Source organism: Pleurodeles waltl, chromosome 12, assembly GCF_031143425.1.
Source record: "Pleurodeles waltl isolate 20211129_DDA chromosome 12, aPleWal1.hap1.20221129, whole genome shotgun sequence".
Lineage (NCBI taxonomy): Eukaryota > Metazoa > Chordata > Amphibia > Caudata > Salamandridae > Pleurodeles > Pleurodeles waltl.
Genome location: NC_090451.1, coordinates 272,759,271 through 272,779,085, shown reverse-complemented (window position 1 = coordinate 272,779,085; position 19,815 = coordinate 272,759,271). Strand labels below are relative to the sequence as shown.

At 42.2% G+C, this 19,815-nt stretch overlaps 1 protein-coding gene across 1 annotated transcript in view; it reads left to right on the top strand.

Moving 5' to 3' along the window:
• NUP93 (nucleoporin 93) overlaps positions 1–19,236 on the top strand; it is a 305,671-nt gene extending 286,435 nt beyond the window's left edge. The window contains exons 20-22 of the mRNA XM_069215817.1: positions 933–1,016; positions 10,422–10,550; positions 19,010–19,236. Of these exons, the coding sequence (XP_069071918.1) occupies positions 933–1,016; positions 10,422–10,550; positions 19,010–19,120 (324 nt within the window). The 3' untranslated portion in view covers positions 19,121–19,236. The remainder of the gene's footprint in view (positions 1–932; positions 1,017–10,421; positions 10,551–19,009) is intronic.
• Positions 19,237–19,815: the final 579 nt, after the last annotated feature.

The window sequence follows — 19,815 nt, the reverse complement described above, 5'->3', positions numbered from 1 at the left end:
GTCATTGAATGAGATGGTATCCAATGCAGATCCATTTGATGGGCAGTGGGATTCGTTAAGCTGTAGATTGTGTTTTGGAATTGTATTCATTAGACCTTTTCCTCTTATCTCAGGCATGCATTTTACCCCCATAAAGTAATTTCCCAAATTGTATTTGAGAATATTTGACCTTCTGTATGTTTTTGTCCGTCTCATTTCTCGTTACAAAGGGAAGGTATATGTTCATGAAGCAAGCTAGAGCAATTAAACCTAAATTATAGTTTGGGACCATGCAGTTAGAAACTCACTTTTTCGGTCCTGGTGTGTGGCTGTGAGTTGTACACTTCTGTGTTTCTCTGTGTACTTTCATTGTTGTGCCCCCTTGTGTTGAATTTAAGTAACTGCTTCCAACCCTGAGTGAGATGATTGCACAATTATAGTACACCCAATTGTTTGCACGTAGGCAATAACGCAGTACTGCATTAATGTAACAATTGGGCTTGTTCACACTGCATTGATTCGCCTTTGCTTACATGTGCTACTTATTGGATGTCTTCAAGCTTAAACTCTTCTAATAGGAAGTAACAGTTTAAACACGTTTTACTATATCTTCGTACGACTGTAATAAGAAAGCTGACACATTTAACTAAAGGTATATTGAAATATTAATACATACACTTTAAATCGAGCATAACCATTGATATGTCAGGAATATTCTTTTTATGATTGTTCAAGGATGCATATCTTCTGTTCAGACATGGGGGTCAAGCTGGTGACCCTTCATTTAATATGGTTAGCAGATATGGTTAACAAGCTAAATTTTGTGAGATTGAAATTCGAAGAATGAAATGTTCCAATGATGTAAGAAAATGTATATTTTGCTAGTTGCTGTACTTTTAGCATGTTGACAACGTTCACTTACTTTTACTAGTTTCTGTTTTGCTCATATGCAGATTATTGAACGCTTAAAACTAGTCCCTCTCAGCCAAGACAGTGTGGAAGAGAGGGTGGCTGCTTTCAGAAACTTCAGCGATGAGGTAAGTGGGATCACACTTCATGCTTCGTTAGCTGGCGGTAACTGGAGTCAACATCACCTGATTTGTGTCGTTTTTAGCTTTTCTCAGAGAAGTGCTTGCAATGTAGTTTCGTCAGCTCTGCCATTTACCCATAGGCGTTAAATCATACGTCTGATGTTCAAACATACATTAATTCCTTCATTATAATTCTGTGAAGCCTGTAGTTTATTCACCTGCCCACCCACAAATGTAATTGTATCTTTATGAGCACAAAAAGCCAGACTGGCCTTTTACTTGTGTGAAACAGGATAGACCGATACGTGCATCAGTTAATTAAACATATTTTAACATTTTCTCACCCTTGATATAGGTTTGTTTTTAAAGTTTGGAGCTAGTGAAACTCCCTTTATTAGGTGCAATCGGGGGTTAGACGTGTTGAACTTTTCAAGAGGCAGGAAAGGGCAAAGTCAGGCCTTTACTTCATTTGGCCTGCATCATGCCTGTTGCAACAGCAGGAGACAGGATGGAGCGCCTGGCCTGGCACTGGGGCTTTATACACTCCACTCTCAGTCTTTAGCAAGCAAGCCCACGTCCTTGTTATAGTGTAGCACAGTTTTCTTCAGCCTTACTGTGACTTCTCCCCACCAGTAAAACACTTTGGACCGGGGGATGGAGAGCATGGTGGCAACTGTTAACACATTTTCACAATTGATCTGTAAAGTGACAGTCTCTGAGAATGCGTTGGCTAAAACCTAAAATAGCAGGGTTTTGGGGGAGTAGAAGGGTGAAGACACGAGTGCTGGCAAAGCCTCACCTGACTCCACTGCTAGTGTTTCCCCCTTTAGAGTGCCATTTTGCTTGCGCCCAACTAACCTCACCTCAAAAGATGAAACCAAGAAATAAACTGCCAAGAAGCTGCTTAAAGAGCCCAGTATGTGCGCCGCAGCATGTCCAGGCTTTACCTCTCCACCAATCAGAGAGAGAGTGCATGTGTGAATTGTTGAAGTATTTGCAAATCTGCTTCTGAATGGCCCACAGTGCATTAGGGCACCCTGCTATAGACGCCCTCAGGGCTTGGTGCCAAACATATGCCCCCTGCCTGCCACTTCCTCCTTCGTACCCCCGGGGGGCTGTCCACATGTCTAATGCTGCTGCCATGGACTATGTGAGGGCGGCAGACCTCTATTCAAATTCCCCAAATTGTCGCATAACATATGAAATCAAAATAAGGAAAAAACCAAGGCTCACAGCTCAACCGGACATTCTCCCCAGTCACCAATCCCACCAAGATCGACAGACAGTCTGTACAGGAAAAAAAACGAAATCCGCAGAAATGCTCTTACCTTTCTCCTGTGGTTTGAAAGACAGATTCGAACATGTTTTCCCTGATATTGAATACTGTATCACTGTTTACTCTTTTATAATTGTTGTTTTTACAGTAGAGCAGTTCGAATTGCACCTATCTTATCATTTAGATGATTCCCCAATTAATGATACCGTTTTTTGTTATATAGCTGTTCACGCTGCACGTCTGCGGTATCTGAGCACTGTAGCTAACCGGCGTTAATAGTGTCCAAATATTCAGTTCACTTACCTCGAAAGGATGAAAGTCTGAGTCGGCCTAGCTGGGATATGAACTCATGACTTGCCAATCACTGACTGTATGTGCCACTGATAAGCGTTTAACACACCGAGACATCACACTGGCATTCAGAAATTAAAACTCCTAGTTCTTCCAAATTTTAATACATTTCTATTAAGTTGCACGTGCTTAGCTTTTACATATTTTAAAAAAAGCTTCAGCATGCTATTCCCATTAAATGAACTTTTTACTTATGCTGGAAGACAAATTGCCTAAGAGAGGGACCAACCAAAGGATCATAAAAAATATTCTTCATTCAATATCAGCTGATGATTTATTTTGCTTTCCAGAACAAAACGAGTTGCATTTCTCCTCCGTGCCTCTTGATGTAACCTATTTCTCACCGTTGTTATAGAAGTGAAGAGAGTGAACAGCAGAGCATGATAAATTGCGCGTGCAATAGCCGAGTTTTACATCCTTGTGGAAAGGTAGAGAGTGCCAAGCTTCAGATCATACAGTGCGGAGGTTGCAAAATATTCAAGCTTCTGTTTCAACCAGTTGTTACTCATAGTGGAGTCATGAGATGGAGTTAGTCAAATAAAGGGCATTGCAGCTGTTTAGCAGCACCCGCTTTAAAACGAATACAATTTATATGTTGTCAGCTGCATATACACTCATGTGGCAGAAAGAGTAAGATTTACTTGTAATATATCGTTATTGTTTGGGGGTTTTTAGTGGCAAGCTTTCCTACAACAGGTTTTCTACTATTTGATTTTTTTTTTTTTTTTTAATAAAGGAACGTCCATTTACTGCATCAAACCCAGATCGGTGTTGGCTTCTCTGCTGTGTAAATGCCAGGCACATCTTTCTAGGCCTGGCAGCTTCCTCTGTCGTGCTTTGGTATTAAAATAATTAAACAAATAAATAATATTTACACATACATGCATAGGGGATCTTTGGGACAGTCCTCTTCCTGCAGTGGTCTGTTCGAGTGGCATTCACATTGTCTGCTGCCCATGATTGCTAATTGTTTTTTACGCAGTTGCCCCACAATTTCATTACTTTAATCAAACTCTTACCCAGTGGGAATAGTAAAGTATTCACCTTTGGTGCCGTTAACTCTACATAAGTTGTTCCTTTGATTCTGTAAAACATAATATGTTAAACAATGTATTTGATTATTTTTTTAGCTACACCTGAATGATTTCTAAGTAAGCATGTTGGACCTTGTATGCGTTTAGCTGCAGACAGCATTCCGCAGTTACCCAGGACCCCCAGGCATTTTCTACGATTTATGGCGCTCTTTCATTAACTTGTATTCTTGTGGAGCGGTCCTACTGCTTCGGATGTCTTTTTTTAGAGACGACAAGGACCGTGTGTAGTGCACAATCACATAGGCAGCCGTAACTGTGGTTACCTAGATGCTACTTACTGCTACATGGGCGTAGACACGTGCTACTTCAATTGGTTTATTTGTCTGCTCCTCCCTTAGAGCCAGGAAATAACTTTACGATTCACATATTTTTGTGGATCACAACTCTGATCCTCTTATTCTGATTAGGATACCTTGACCTGTAGTTTTGAAGATGCATTTTTTTTTTATTTTAACAGTTTATTTGAGAACATCTTGAGAGATCTGCACACACAAATGAACCCTTGCTGAATTCAACATTTTGTCTGCTTTACAGATATCTATAGCTTTTCGTTTAAAAGCACAAATTATAGGAACAGTGTACCACCACTTTGGAAAATGACAAAACTGTGGTAAATATTTTTTTTTAAATTCAACTCTTTGTGCTCCTGAAACGTGGGAAGACAGTGGCTTAAGCACAGTAGACTCTTTGTTGATGTCATTTTTAGGGGAAAAATAGACTGTCTTTTGTGGAGCTCTTTTTCACTATTTTCCCCAAAATACTCAGTGTAGCTATTTTCTTGGTCCCCTCCAGGGCAATCCACAAACCCCTGGGTACCTTTTGAATCCCCATGATGTTGGGGGAAAAAGGGTGCAAAGTTGGCGTGGATACCTTTATGTGAATAAAAACTTATGGAAGCCTCAGCGTGAACTACTCCAAATAGCCAAAACAGGGCTCCGCACTGGGGTGAAAAAGCCTCAGCAGTAAAGGGGTTAAAAACCTTTTGGAGTATTCTTTCTTAAGGTTTTTTAAGAATATGATATGCATTTTGAAAGTATTCCTTATTGTTGGTACTGTTACTTCTAATCCTCAGATGTTGGCTGTGTGGCATGTTGTCCCTTAGGTGTTTTGTGGGAAAGCTGGACTAATGCCACACGTGTTCTTATCCTTTTTTGTTATGGAGGCATGTGTAGATTTTTCCATGTTTGTTCTTTATGCTAAGATTCGAAAAATGTATCTCACCTTTATCCATATTCAAAAGCAATTTTATGTTTAGTGTGCGTTCATAAAACTATGAAAATGTGTCAGTTATTGATGTGTTAATTTCTATATCAAGAGGATATCATCAATATACCTTTTGCAAAGGACGTTATCTTACCCTTATGGGTTGTTGTCATATACCCATTTTCTTTGTACTGGGCCATATCTTGAAGTCCCAACACACCGCGTAGGCACTATATAATGAGGAGTACGTTGAGACCAGAGAGGTGGAAATGCACTGCAAACACTTTTAAGATGGGTGTACAATTACACCCCATACTGGAAAAGCAATGCATTTTTCAGAACAATAAGTCTGGTCCTATACCCTTAGTTGAACTGATTAATTGATGACATATTAGAAATCGAAACCGAAACAAGGGCTTCTATTTATGATCCGTTGAGCTTTTATATGAATGATAATTAATCACATAAAATAAGAGTTAAATGATGGTAAATTTTGCTCACGTTTTGACTCCCTTTGTGGTATTAGTTTCACTTTTCTGATACACTGGTTATTAATTTGTGCAGTACATGGTTACAGATGTCAAAAGAAACTGCTAATGTTTCTTGCTGTATAAGAAAAGTATTGTAACGAAATATCCATGGCACTAGAAGAAAGTCCTTATACAAAAATGGTATCGTGTTTTGTTTACACTGTGATGAATGCTTGGCACACATCTTTGGGGATTTTTCGTCCTAGTTTTCTGCATGGTTTTCAACTCATGGGCTCAGAAACGGACACATTTTAGCCACGTTATCCACACAACATTATCATTTAACAAGTTATTTATGAACAGTGTAAATGAATTTAAAGTGAGATCACTTAATTCAAAGATGTGTCACGAGGCAGTTCTCAGTAAGATGTTCGTCATGCGGGGGCATTCTGATGGACACAGACACATTTGGAGATAGGTTGACAGTACTGGTTCTGATGTGATCTTTTTCTACACAGTAGTTACCCCTGACGAAGGGCTTATGCCCGAAATGCATTGGGTTTACAACATCGTGTTTATGTTAAATGGACGAAGAATCACCCTGTATTGAAAGAATAAAGCCTGGATTGGCATTTTAGTTGAAACTTGCACACTGGGAACCACACTGTCTTTGTACAAGAGTTGAAGATATACACATAAGAATGAGAAATTTACGCTAGAGTGTATTACACAGAAAAAAGTGATCATAATGGGCTCGCTGACCTTATTGGCTCATGCCTAAATGTTTGTGCATCTTCGGTTTGGTGCACCTGCATGCACCAGCTAGTGTCATAGTATTTTGGCATGCTGGGCAGCACACGCACCAAGGTCGCACATCCTATATTAATCTTTGAGCATTTAGGAGATTGATGAATGATTTGGACAAAAGGGTTAAATCGGTCTGAATTTTACCTTTCATACATATAAGCCACTGATAACAGCTACAGGCCTATTAGGAAAATATTTTTGTTGCCATAGGTCTGATCTGTCTATGGAAAGATATAATGAACACATTAGGCCTAACATTAATTGCGAAAAGGATATGTCAAAAAGGATTTAAGGGTGTATTGTTATTTTGCTGTATTAATTCCTGCATATTTATTTTGTTACATTAAATGCCACAGGTTAACTTTGCAAGGAATATTTTTGGTGTTGGTTATTGCCTTTGACAAACCCTAGTAGGAGATTTGCATTGTATTAATTATTGCTAGAATCTCTTCTTAACAATCTGCCAGGGCCTTGTAATAAAAAAAAAAAATCATTAACTAATACATACATCTGTATTTAAAAATATACCCAGTAGAGGTACATAAAGGGCCTTTGGATCAGCTTTGTTCTGCCATTAGTCTGCCTCTGCTTCGATCCATGACAGCAAACTGCATGGGGTAATGGTTCAGTTCACATCCATTATTGACTCTCTTGCCTAGTGAATGACTGCATTTTCCGGTCACATATGTACATCCATCTGAAAATGTGTGCTTCAGTGTTAGGGCTAGTTGGCCAGTCCTTTTGTTTTTTCTTCTCTTTTTATTTTAAAGTTTCTTAAGAGGATACTACATCTACCCAGGCAGTGCAGATGGGTTGGTTGGTTGCTTGCAGCTCATTTCACCTGCGGTACCCCACATCCTACATGGCCTCTTGTTCTAAACCAGGAGACCATCATCGAATGCTTTTCTTCATAGTGTACAATTGTTTTACCTTTCCAAGATGGCCAACAAATTGGTTTTAAACTTGACTGCCTTGTTTGAACTTTAAAATAATGTTAGACTATTTACAATACCTTTGCAAGACGGACACTCACTGCTAGATTTAGTTTAATTATTGCAAGCATACGCCCACTGTGTTTAGAGAGAAGAGTGCTTTCTTTTTGGTAAGTGTATTAGTTTAATTTATCCTGCATATGTTGTTGAGTGTGTGTGTGTTTTATTGCGATTGTGTTAGAGGGTGTGTAGGAAGCTGGCTTTGTATATACTATATCAAAATGAGATATATCATGCACTGAGCCCAGGGGTTCACCAGAGGTTTAAAAGAGGCTAAAGTAGATAATACCAATGCTTTCTTTTGTGGTAGTGTGGTCGAGAAGTTAGGCTTATCAAAGGTTAGTGCAAAACATTTGTTGTACACACAGTCAAACAATGAGGCACATACTCAATAACTAACTCCAGGCCAAAGTATTTATATAAGAAAAATATATTTTGTTACATAATTTCTAGAACCAAAAGGATCTTGTTGCAGGTAAGTACATTTGCAAGTAAGTATTGAACATATGTATCAATTGTACTTTGAGTTTGGCAAATAAAACAGTTCATAGGCAAGTAAGACTTTTCAGTTTCAAAAGTTGACGGGGCAATTTTCAGAACAGTCCTAGGGGAGGAAAAGTGTTAGTGCAATTTTGAGGTAAGTACTCAACTTATAGTTCTAGTCTCCAGGGGTTAGGATGTCCACTGGTTGGGGTTCAAGATGACCCCAAACATGTACCACCAGTAACACGGACCGGCTGGGTGCAGAGGTCAAAGTTGGTGTTGGATTTAGAATGGGATCCTATGGAGACTGGGAGCACTCAGAAACACTGGGAAGGGAAGGGGGGGGGGGGGGGGCATGTTAGCACCAAACACACCCTCAGCTGCACAGGGACGGCTGGGTGCAAGGTGCAAACACAGCATCAGGCTCCCAATGCTTTTCAGGAGGGGGACCCCAGGGGTCACAAAGATGCTGAAAGCTGGGTCCAGGAGATCGGTTCCGGAAAACCAAAGGCTGGATAAGGAGGAGGGCTACCTGCTGAACGTTGGACCGTCGGTCGAATTACCCAAGGCCAGGGGGCTGCGGGTGCAGGGGTACCTTTTGGGCACCGGGTATCTTTGTTTGGTTCTCTTGTGGTCAGGGGGTCCTCTGGATTTAGGCTGCAGGCATCGTCATGTTGGCCAGCAGGGTCAACCCAGGGTGGACACAAGGTAGGAATCAACTGGGGACCTACTCTGGACCCGTCGGCCCACCTGGACATGGCCTGTGGGCGTCTGGTGCAGCGTGGGCAAGACTCGCTTATCTGTGGCAGTTCTGGAGTCGTTCTTGTGGATAGGGCCACCGTCCTCAGGAGTTCTTGGTCCTCTGGTGGGCAGACAGGCAGTCCTGTGGGGCTTTGTAGAGGTCGCTGGTCCTGCAGGATAGGTCTCCTTTTTGGAGCAGGGCTTCTGAAGCTGCAGACAGGCCGCTAGGGCTGGGGCCAAGTCATTTGGAGTCTGGAGTCTTCTGTGCTGGGGTTGGAAAAGCAGTCCTCCTTCTTCCTTCTTGCCTTGAGGTCACCAAGAATCTGGTGAGCTAGGTTCAGAGGAGCTGTTAAATTCTAGATTTAGGGATGTTCCAGGGGTCAGAGGGCAGTAGCCAATTGCTACTGTCCTTGAGGATGGCTACACCCTCAAGGAAAGGGTGGGCACATTCCCAACCCTATTGGTCCCTGTCCTGCAAACCAAGATGGAGGATTCTGCAGGGAGATGGGTCTCTTCAGATCTGGACACCTAGATGGGCCTAGCTGGAGTGTTCACTCCTCCCTGTTTGACCTAATTTTCCCACCGGACTTGTTGCCAAAAGTCGGGTTTTGTCTGGGGGCAGGCATCTCCATTAGCTGGAGTGCCCTAGGGTGCTGTAACAGGAGGCCTGAGCCTTTAAGGCTCAAGCCAAGTGTTACAGTTCCTGCGGGGGGAGGTGTGAAGCACCTCCATCCAGAGCAGACTTTGTTCCTAACCCCAGAGAGCACAAAGGCTCTCACCCCATGGGATCAGAAACTTGTCTGTTATTGGCAGACTGGCACAGACTGGTCAGCTTTATGCTAAAGTTTTGGATAAAATACAGGGGCCTCTGTGTACACTGTACAATAAATCCAGCACTGGGTTTATTGTGCTGGGAAGTTTGATACCAAACTTCCCAGACTTCAGTGAAGCTATCATGGAGCTGTAAAGTTCATAATGACAAACTCCCAGCTCATGAACGTTTTATGGCAACACTGCACTTACAAGTCTAAGAATGGACTTAGACACTTTAGGGGCATATTGCTCATGCAGCTATGCCCTCACCTGTGGTATAGTGCACCCTGCCTTAGGGCTGTAAGGCCTGCTAGAGGGGTGACGTGCCTCTGCCACAGGGAGTGGTTGGTGGCCATGGCCTTCTGAGAGTCATGCCATGTCTATTTTACCTTTTTCTCCCCACCAGCACCCACAATCTGCAATGGCAGTGGGCATGTGCTTGGTGAGGGGTCCCTTAGGGTGGCCTAATGCATGCTGCAGCCCTTAGGAACCCAACCTGGCCACAGAGCCCTTGGTACCACTGGTACTCTTTATAAGTGACTTAGCTGTGTGCCAGTTGTGTGCCAATTGTGGGTACAGTAGTACAGTTTAGGGAAAGAACACTGGTGCTGAGGGCTGGTTAGCAGGATCCCAGCACACTTTGTCAAGTCAGCATCAATATCAGGCAAAAAGTGAGGGGGGAAGGGGGGTAACCATGCCAGAAGGGGCACTTTCCTACAGGATGAATGTAAGAATGAGTCAGTGGGTGAATAAATGGATGCATAGTTGCAAAGATAAGTGAAAGAGTGAATGTGTTATGACTTATTGAGTGCTTAAAGCTGTCGGTATTTCCAAAGGCAGTTTTATTCATAGGCCAGACCTATTGGCATTGCCAATCCTTGTGAGGAATCAGCAGGTAATTAGAGAATCCACTGGAAAGATTCTTACTGAAGGTAAGTAACTTTTTCTTTTAACCTGTTGGGTAAACTGCTTTGGACCGCCTGTCGCCTTTTGAGCATATTGACCTTTTTTCAGAACTTCTAGAGAAACTGTTTACCAAGGGTAAGTAACCTGTTTTCAACACCTACATTCATTGCCCAACTGGCAGAGTCATCCTCTGGTTGATGAGTTATTAAGCACTATATGTAGGGGAAAAATATGCCAGACATTAATTCGTGGTGTTCTGTGATTTTCTTCCATAGATAAGACATAATTTATCAGAAGTTCTTCTTGCGACCATGAATATTTTGTTCACGCAATACAAACGATTAAAGGGAACTGGACCAGCCACTCCAGGCAGGCCGCAGCGTATAATGGAGGATAGAGATTCCGTAAGTGTATATGTACAACCTAGATAACCGAGAAACCAGTGCATAAAAGCTCTGAGTTGAGGTTTTATATTTGATATAATCCTTACTTTTTAATCCTTTATGTCTTTGTATGAATATCTTATTTGTGTAACAGTATTAATGTTTCTCTCAGATTGACCTTAGTTTCTTAATGTGACTGGGCACTTCAGACATTGGATTGAAAAATCTGCCAACATCAGCACAATTCCCCACAGCTTGTGAGCAGAAAATCACTGGCTGTTCTTGAGACACTGTTAACGTCCTTTGCCCTGTACACCACGATTTCATTTTTCATCAGTGCAATGTATAGCTTCAACAGTAGGACCAGCAGGTCTCCGATCTTTCTCGATTTTACTTGGTTTTTTTCTGTTTTTTTTAAAGTCTTTTCCCAGTCATTGTGTTTTTTTTCTTGTTTTGATTTAATTTTCGTATTGTTTTTCCAGTGTTTAAATGTTTGTATTGACAGACTTCAACCATGTATCAGAACTTGTCGACTTTTCACACTTTTGTGTTCCAAGTTCTAAGCTGCCAGTGAAGGCTCTTATTGCAGGCTCTGAGCAACCGTAGTGGTTTTGAGCTGCTTTGAGATTTTGAAACCAGCTCTCCCTATTTAAAATGTGTTTCTCAAGGAAGTATTCTCAAGTTTATCTCGTTAGCTAATTCCTGACTATCAGGCTGGACCTCCGAGCTAAATGTTGAGAAATAAATATACACATTACAAAGTAACTACTCCGTGTGTACTTTTTAGATTTTTTCAAAGTATTTGACCTACAAAAATAATTAATAATCCAAACGCCATAAAAGATGCCCTGTCCCTTCAAATTTAGTTTTTGAGGTGAGCAGGACTTGCTTTATCTCAGACGTCAGCTAGAGGGAAACCAATTCACAGAAGTTTTCTTTAGGCCTGGCTCGGGGCAGGACCTAAAATCATCACTAAAATTTAGAGGTGGCAGAAGGCCGATACCCCTTGTTTTTAGGGTCATTCACATTTTGTTCAACCCAATTTTCAGACATTGGATTCTATAACTTGCATTGATAACATGGTAAATTCTGGCTGTGCAGCTGCGCAGATTGGTTCATTACATGTATGAGTATGTATATGGAAAATTAACTTAAAAAAAACAAAAACGAATCTGTGCAACATTCACTACACTTGCTGCACTATGTTCGTGTTGCTGCTGTCGCACAGCCCCTCTGCCTGCAAATGCTGTGTGCCAGCAGCAGTGAGGCGGGACTACAAAACAGCTCATGGTCCCTTGGTGATTTACCCAAGCTTCCATCACCCAGAACCAGATATCTTGCTGCTTGAAAAACACCAAAACAGTAATGGTGGTGCTTTCCTCCTCAACTGTGGTTCAGACTTTGTGTGTATGTTCTCTCTGTTTTCGGTTTGTTGCAACTCATCTCCTTGCACTTGGAGTATCTTTTGGCCCCTCTTCTGCCTGTTTTGAAGACTCCGGCGACTGCTCTCTCCTCATCACTTCATTGGCCTCTGAGTCTTGTATACATAATTATTATAATTCTTGCCATATTGTGGTCATCTTTTGGCACCCCGGGGATAACACTAGCCCTTAAAGCTGTTGCATGATGCTACAGACTTGTTATGTAATGTTGGCCATGGCATCATGATTGTTAATTCTTGAATACTACTAGCACACATTTGCATGCACGACTTAGAAAAGTCTTGAGCATCATGGGTTGAAACAATCTTCGATGGACTAAGAAACAAGCCACATGTGTCTTAGACCTATCAGCGCATTCACACATTCATTAATCCATAAATGCACTTATCATCCAAACACCCATCCACTCATGCATTGATCCACTCACACAGTCACTCATCCATCCTTGCACTCATTCATTGATCCATTGGCTCATTCTCCTACAAACACGCTCACACTGTCTCCTTCACCTCAACTCTCTCCATGAATAGAGAAATTTACATAAAAAGCATGACTTTTTGTAGAGTAACGTGCACCACTCGTATATTACATATTTATTCTATATTTGAATGTCTGTTTTTTGTTTTGTTGTCTTGTTTTCTTTATTGTTCCTGCAGATATACTGTGGTAGATTTCTCTCATATAAGAAAAATAAATAATTTTGTCCATCTCACCTGCAAGGCATTGGGATCATTCAACGATTGCCTTGTGGTGATGAGCTGAGGATAGGCACTTTATGTATCTATCCTTTTACCTCGTTTTTATATGGCATTGTGCCCTGCTAGCACTGTCTAAATGTGACAGGAAGAGCCATCATGGTAAGGTGGAACTAGTGGCCTGGACACCTCTTTGAAAGGAGATTGTGGAAAAAGTAACTTTTTAGTGCTGGGCCCTTCAGATATTATTACCTAAGCTTTGTGAAGAAACCTCCACCTTTCACCATTCAGGTCTTCACTCCCCCACCCCTCTCCACCCCACTTAAACACTTTGATAAGACATTTAATCTCTTCTACTAATTTCAATTTAGAATCTGTTTCAGATAAAGAGCACTAGGTGTTATTCGAGATACTTTCATATTCCCAAGAAAGGAGGAGGTTTGAACCTAATTTTTGACCTAGTCTTTTTAAAAAAAAAAATCCAAAGAAAGAAAAAGTCAAGATGATTATGCTCCTTCGTTTTCTACAACCCCTCAGTGCATTAACAGGAATAAAAGATTCCTAACTTTGGGTCTGACTGGAAGCAAAACCTTTCAGTTTGTGGTGTTCCCCCGTGGGCTCACGTCAGCCCCCAGCAATGGTAGTAGCCTATCTGCATTGTTAAAGCCTCTATACCTGTCCTTACTTAGAAGCCTTTGTTCAAAATGGAAGCTCTCATGATCTTCTGAAGAAGAAACTGTACTCTACCATCACACTTCTAAGTGATTTGGCGGCTTTCCTTCAATCAGGAGTATATTTGATAGCAGTGATTTTGAGCACAAGTCCACTGAGGGCATTGCTGCCCACGGGAATGTATGGCACATTCACCAGATGGTGTCTCACTTTATGATAAATAAGTTTTAGATTGCCAGATTGTTTTTTTTACAGCTTTTGGAGTTGATGAGATCCTTTATCTTTCCAGGTATTATGCACTCTTTGTATTTGAGACAATTCTAATTGAATTTGGGTCTTCAGTAGAGCCAATCTTTTCGTCAGTTTTCAGTCTTGATATTTCACTTGCTGGGTATGATGCACATGTTTTAGTGAAGTAGAGTCCCTTTGAGCATGTTAATAGATCAGTTCAGAGCTCCCTGGCATAAGTTACAGTAATAAAGGTTGTATCTTTCCATGGTTGTGGGTTTCAGTCTGTGAACGCACCGCTAAATGACCTATGGACTAATTGGAGCGAAATTGTCACATAAATCAGATAGAAATTAAAGCATCGTGGCTACCCTTAATCACCCTTCTTCCAAAATTGCAAGGGAAACAATTCCAGATGTTAATGCAACTGTTTTTTTACATCATGAAAAATGGAGGAATAGGTTTAAGAGCCCGTTGTGAAGAAGATATGAGCATTTGGTTATAGAACACAGAAAATAGTCTACCAGCAGCATATCAATCAGGGACTCCGAATGTATGAGTGGATTGTGTGAACAGGCTGTGAGAAGCAAACTGAGTGGGAACTGCTTCAGGAGGGGGCAGAATACACTTTTCACACATAGGCAAGCTGTACATAGATGTGTTTGCCACTCATGTTAATAAAAAGCGCCACAAACTACTCTTAAAATGCTGCTAATGACTAACTCGTTGGAGACATACCCTTAAATGGACATTTAACCTACTTTGTGTTCACCCCTTTTTCATTCTTTTTTGCTATATTATAGAGAATAACAAAAAATGACTTGTGTAATCTTGATTGCACCGGACTTTCCAGACGTTCTTGGCACCTTGCCATACTGTGCTCAGTTATACAGTGTCTGCACCCCTTCCACAGGTGGAGAGCCTTCTTTCGCAGCACAGGGGACAAATTCTCCACCCTCGTCTGTACAGCTTCAGTTTAAATGCCTCTAACTGAAGATTTTAGTTGGTGCTTTTGAGGTGGTGGAGTTTCTCTCCTTTGCAGATTTTCTAGCTAGACAGTTGTCTATAGATACTATAGTCAGAATTACTTGATGCGCTTCAAGTTGAGGAGGTAAGCATCCACCTGTTTGTAGTTTCATTAGCAAACAAGGGACTGAACATGGATGCAGTGAAGAGTTCTTTGGCTATGATTTCATCTTGCATGTAGTAACCTGATCAGATTTACTTATTCAAAATATAAACTATTGAAGGCCCCAAACACTGAGTTTCAACCTCTAGCTTTTAGGATCTCTCTGTGTGGGACCCTAACTTAGTTATGTGCTACCCTTTGAGCCTATGCATTCTTGTCCCCAACAATTTCTTATTTCAGAACAGTTATTTTGCTAGTGATCGATGAAACAAGAAATGATGGGGAGCTTCAGGTACTAGGGGTAAAAGATGATGGCTTTAGAGTAAAGCCCTCCTTCTTGCCAAAACTAGTGCATGACGCTCATGACAACTTTTTTATAGAGCACAAACATAGTAAAGCAGTAAGGAAGCAGTCAGTTTCCAAATTGCTTTCTCTTTGTGACAAGTATTATTATGAATTGACAGGTAAGGACTATCCATGGGCTTTGTGCCTGGTAGATCTGATAGACTTCTAGTTGCAAATTCCTTACCTCTGAATTTCCCAGGCATCAGACTATATCCGGAAGATTTTCATGAACAGTACCCCTGCGTGCTGTCAGGTGGTTTTGATTGGCTCTGCATGTGTCATCCGCGCTGAAGTGACATCTCAGCTGCTATATAGGTGCTACCCAGGCGCACTGACATCAGTTCTGTTCTTTCCGCACCAGCGAGCTTAGATCTGGAGAAGAGCTACCCCCTCAGTTATTTTTTGACTGGCTTTTTTTGAAGTTTTGTCCAGATTTATTTAGGATTTCCTTCTTGTGTGTAGATCATGACACCTAGGAAGGCAAGATTCAAGCCCTCCGGAGCCTGTCATTGGCTGATGTCAGTGACGGACCCTCACCTTGTCTGCCTGGGGTGTCTGGAGCGCGACAGTGACGAGAAGTTGTGTTCTAATTTTCATGTCATGCCCTCCAAGGCCTTGCGGGAGCCGTCCCTAATACTCATGGCAGCCCGGCATGCAACTCCTTGAAAATCGAGGTCCTGGTCGAGAGAAAGGGCCCGGGACCGCTTTTAGGACTCTCAGGCTATGGCCTCTTGGCGGCCCCTGTCATCCCCAGTCTGCCATTCGCTTCGTTTGTGGTTAAGTAAGGGCCTTCCAGCTGTGCCAGTTCCCTTACAGCCACCAAGCTGCTCATGCTTCACAGCTTCTGCGTGGCCATGGCGCGGTAGCCACAAGTCTCATGAGTCAGGTAGCCAGTGGTCTGGTCAGTTAACCGCAGCTGTAGCATCCAAGCCTTCCTAAAATGCCCATTTACCATCATGGGCACAAAGTTAGCAGTGGCGTTCACCATCACCTGCCCCACTGGCAGTCCATAACATTGGACAGGTGGGTGTGGCTGATTGTCTGAAGGGACTACTCCCTTCCCTTCAAGAGTACCCTCCCTCCATGCTACCATCTCACGACTGGCTAATGGAGGATCATCTGTCCCTTCTCCATGAGGAAGTCACAGCTCTCTTGGCCAATGGAGGCTCAAAGAGGCTTCTGATGCCAGACGTAGGCTGTGGTTGCTATTCCAGTTACTTTCTGGTTCCCAAAAGGTCAAAGGCCGTCACCCTGTTTTAGATCTCCAAACCCCCAACTTCTTTCTCAAGAAGGAGAAACTCAGAATGCTCAAGTTGGCTCAGGTCTTGTCTACCCTGGACCCAGGAGACTAGAAGGTAGTGTTGGATTTGCAGGACGCATATTTCCACTTCCCACAGACATTACCTGCGGTTTATGCTGGGCCCGTGAGCAATTTCAGTTTACTGTGCTTCCCTTTGGTCTTACCAACCCCCTCCAGGTGTCACTAATGTGATGGCAATGGTTGCAGCTCATCTGCAGAGATCAGGGATGCCCGTCTTCTCCTGGCTTGACAACTGTCTGTTGAAGGCAAGCTCACCCCAGGCTGTCCTTTCTCAGCTCCAGACTACGGCAAACCTTCTGCGTTGGCTGGGGTTCACTATCAATGTGCCTAAGTCACACTAGAATCCCTCTCAGTCACTCCCTCTCACCGGCACTGTTGTGGGCACGGTGCAGTTTCGGGCATATTCTCCAGATGGCAAGTCCAGGATATTCAGGCTATGATAATGATGTTCCAGCCGCTATCCTGGATTTCGGTGAGACTAACTTTGAGGCTGCTGGGCCTCATGGCCTCCTGCATCCTGCTGCCACATGCCCACTGGCATATGCCGGCTCTGCAGTGGGACCTGAAGTTCCAGTGGGCACAACATCAGGGTGATTTCTCCATCATGGTCCAGATCTCGGAGGGAACTGCAAAATATCTACAGTGGTGGCTAACAAAACGCGATTGGTCAAAGCAGGTCCTTCTCTCTTCCCCATGTGACAGAAAGGTCACTCCTGGGGTGGGGCGGTCATCTAGGGGAGGTGGAGATCAAAGTACTCTAGCCAAAGCAGGACTCCACATCAACATGCTGGAGCTCAGAGTGAGCCGACTGACTGGCATTGAAAGCCTTTCTACCCTCCATCAAGGGGCGGTTAGTGCAGGTGTTCACAGACAACACCACCACCATGTGCTTCTGCAACAAACAGGGTGGGGTGTGGTCGTGGACCCTTTGTCAAGAGTCCCTGCGTCTCTGGACTTGGTTGGAGCAATAGGGCATTTCCCTGGTGGGTCAACACCTGGCAGATTCTCTGAACGCCAGGGCAGACTAACTCAGCTGTCAGTGCCTAGCAGATCACTAATGGCGTCTCTATCTGGAGTTGGTGCAAGGTCTCTTTCAGTAGTGGCGAGAGCCTTGGTTAGATCTGTTTACCACTACCAAGAATGTGCAGTGTCAGCTGTTTTGCTCACTGGGGTTTCCAATACGGCTCTCTCTAGGAGACTCCTTTGATCTCCAGTGGAGCTCAGGCCTCCTGTACACCTTTCTGCCCATTCCACTCCTGCCCAGAGTTCTCAAGAAGATCAGGATTGACCAGGCCAAGTTCATTCTTGTGGCTCCGGACTGGGCATCGAGAGTCTTGTATCTGGAGCTACTAAGCATGGCCATCAATCCTCCGATAATGCTGCCCTTTCGGGAAGATCTTTTCTCGCAGTAGCAAGTTATTCAACTAAACCTGTCCATTCTCTGCCTTCTTGCTTCGAGACTGAGCGGCGGCAGTTGACAGCTTTTGTCCTTCTACCCCGAAGCCTATTAAGTTATTCTGGCAGCCAGGCATCCCCCCACCAAGATGGTGCACACCTGATGTTGGAAGAAATTTGTGGCGCGGTGTGTAGAGAAACATGTTGATCCTCTTTCTGCCCACCTTTCTGAAGTCTTACTTTTTATTCTTTCTCTTGCCCAGTAGAGCTCTTCTCTGGGCCCTCTGAAAGGCTAGCTCTCTGCCCTTTCTGCCTTCGTGTGGCTGCCTGACCAGCCCTCCTTGTTCAAGTCCCCTGTTGTACATAGGTTCCTGAAGGGTCTTGTTCATCTTCATGTCTCGGAACATCTGATGTGGGAAATTGTCAAATGTAACTGACGTCTGTGCGCTTGGGTGGCCCCTGTAATGGTACTGTGATGTCACGGATTTTTGTATTGTGAGGTTTTTTCTCAGTCTGACCAACGAAAAATGAAATTCCTGGTTGACTTCCCGCTGTGCACTTTGGGATAGGACAACTTCAAGACCTAAAGTGCAAGAGTGTTTTCTCATTGTTCTAAGTACAGGAGCACTATTCCCTTCTTTCATTTTCTTTTAAAACAAATTGCAGCCAAACATACTTTATTATGAATGATTTGGCAGGTTGAGTTAAGTTCATCAAAAATTATAAACTACTTTTTCTGCATATGCATATTGCTGGGTTTCATTGCTTTCAAATTTGAAAAAAGTATGAAACTTTTTTTCGATACAGAACATGTACGAAGAGATTCAGGTTATGTGGTCAGAGAAAAACACCTATAATGACGAATTAGGATTACAGGTAAGTAACCTTCTCTGCTTTGACTTGTGAAATGAAGCAGTCAAAGGAAAACTTGATGCATGAAAAATCTGTGACATAGTATATGCCACAGATATTAGTCATGAGGCTATTCTTCATAAGTAGAACATTGATTTGCCTTGATTGTGCAGCATATCATTGTAGCATAGTCCTATTGTGAGTACAGTTGTTTTGCATGCTAAATACTCGTCTTGTACTGCATGTTGTATATACCCAGATATCTGTAGTTGTAAAGCAATTGCATTTTCGATTTATTAGTTTCAGAAGTAAGTTTGATATGCACAAAATGCGTTTCATATCTAATAATGTAACTGACACCAAACATCCGTGAATTAACTGAGGCAATTTTTTTTTTTCAGCAACTTCGAAGTCAAGCCCGTGCCTTGATTACATTTGCGGGGATGATACCCTACCGAATGTCAGGCGACACTAATGCCCGACTAGTTCAGATGGAGGTCCTAATGAACTAACAGTGAAGCTTATGGTTATAATTTTCTTTCATATATTCTCTTAATTACTTTAAGAGAAAAGGCTGAGAATTTTGTATCATATTTTTTTGTAAATTGAAATAAATTCCTTTACTTTCTTTGTTTTTGCCATTTTGTGTTATTTATTTTATCTTGCTTTCTGACTTTATGTTCTAGTTGGGAAATGTAAGCTGTACATATTACTTTCTGAAATGCTGGCTCTTTTCCTGTTTAATTCAGTAAGCCAGTGGTAGTTGGAAACTGTAAATAATATTTCTTATACTATTTCTACAAACAGAAGTATCACTTATCAAGCAATCTTTAAGTGTTTCAGGGAAGTTTACCTAGTTCTTTTGTGCATTGCATATTTTAAGCCAAAACTGAAAGGGATGTTTTCTCATCAAACATTCCAATAGAATCCTTGTTTCCTGTGGGTTAATGTACACTCAAATAACTTCATTTGTTCCTGTGCAACAGTTCTGCCCTTATTCGTAAATTTATTTGTGAATAGACTACAATCCACTGATAGAGACTATTAGAGCCAACACTCCAAATTCCAAATATGGTCTATTTCGGAGTAGGATTTTTAATTTCTACATTTTATGTATAATGTTTTATAACATTTTTTTAAAGTCGACACATCCTGATAGCAGATCTGTTCATTATCTGTGGTGACACAGAGAATTAAAATGTTTTAT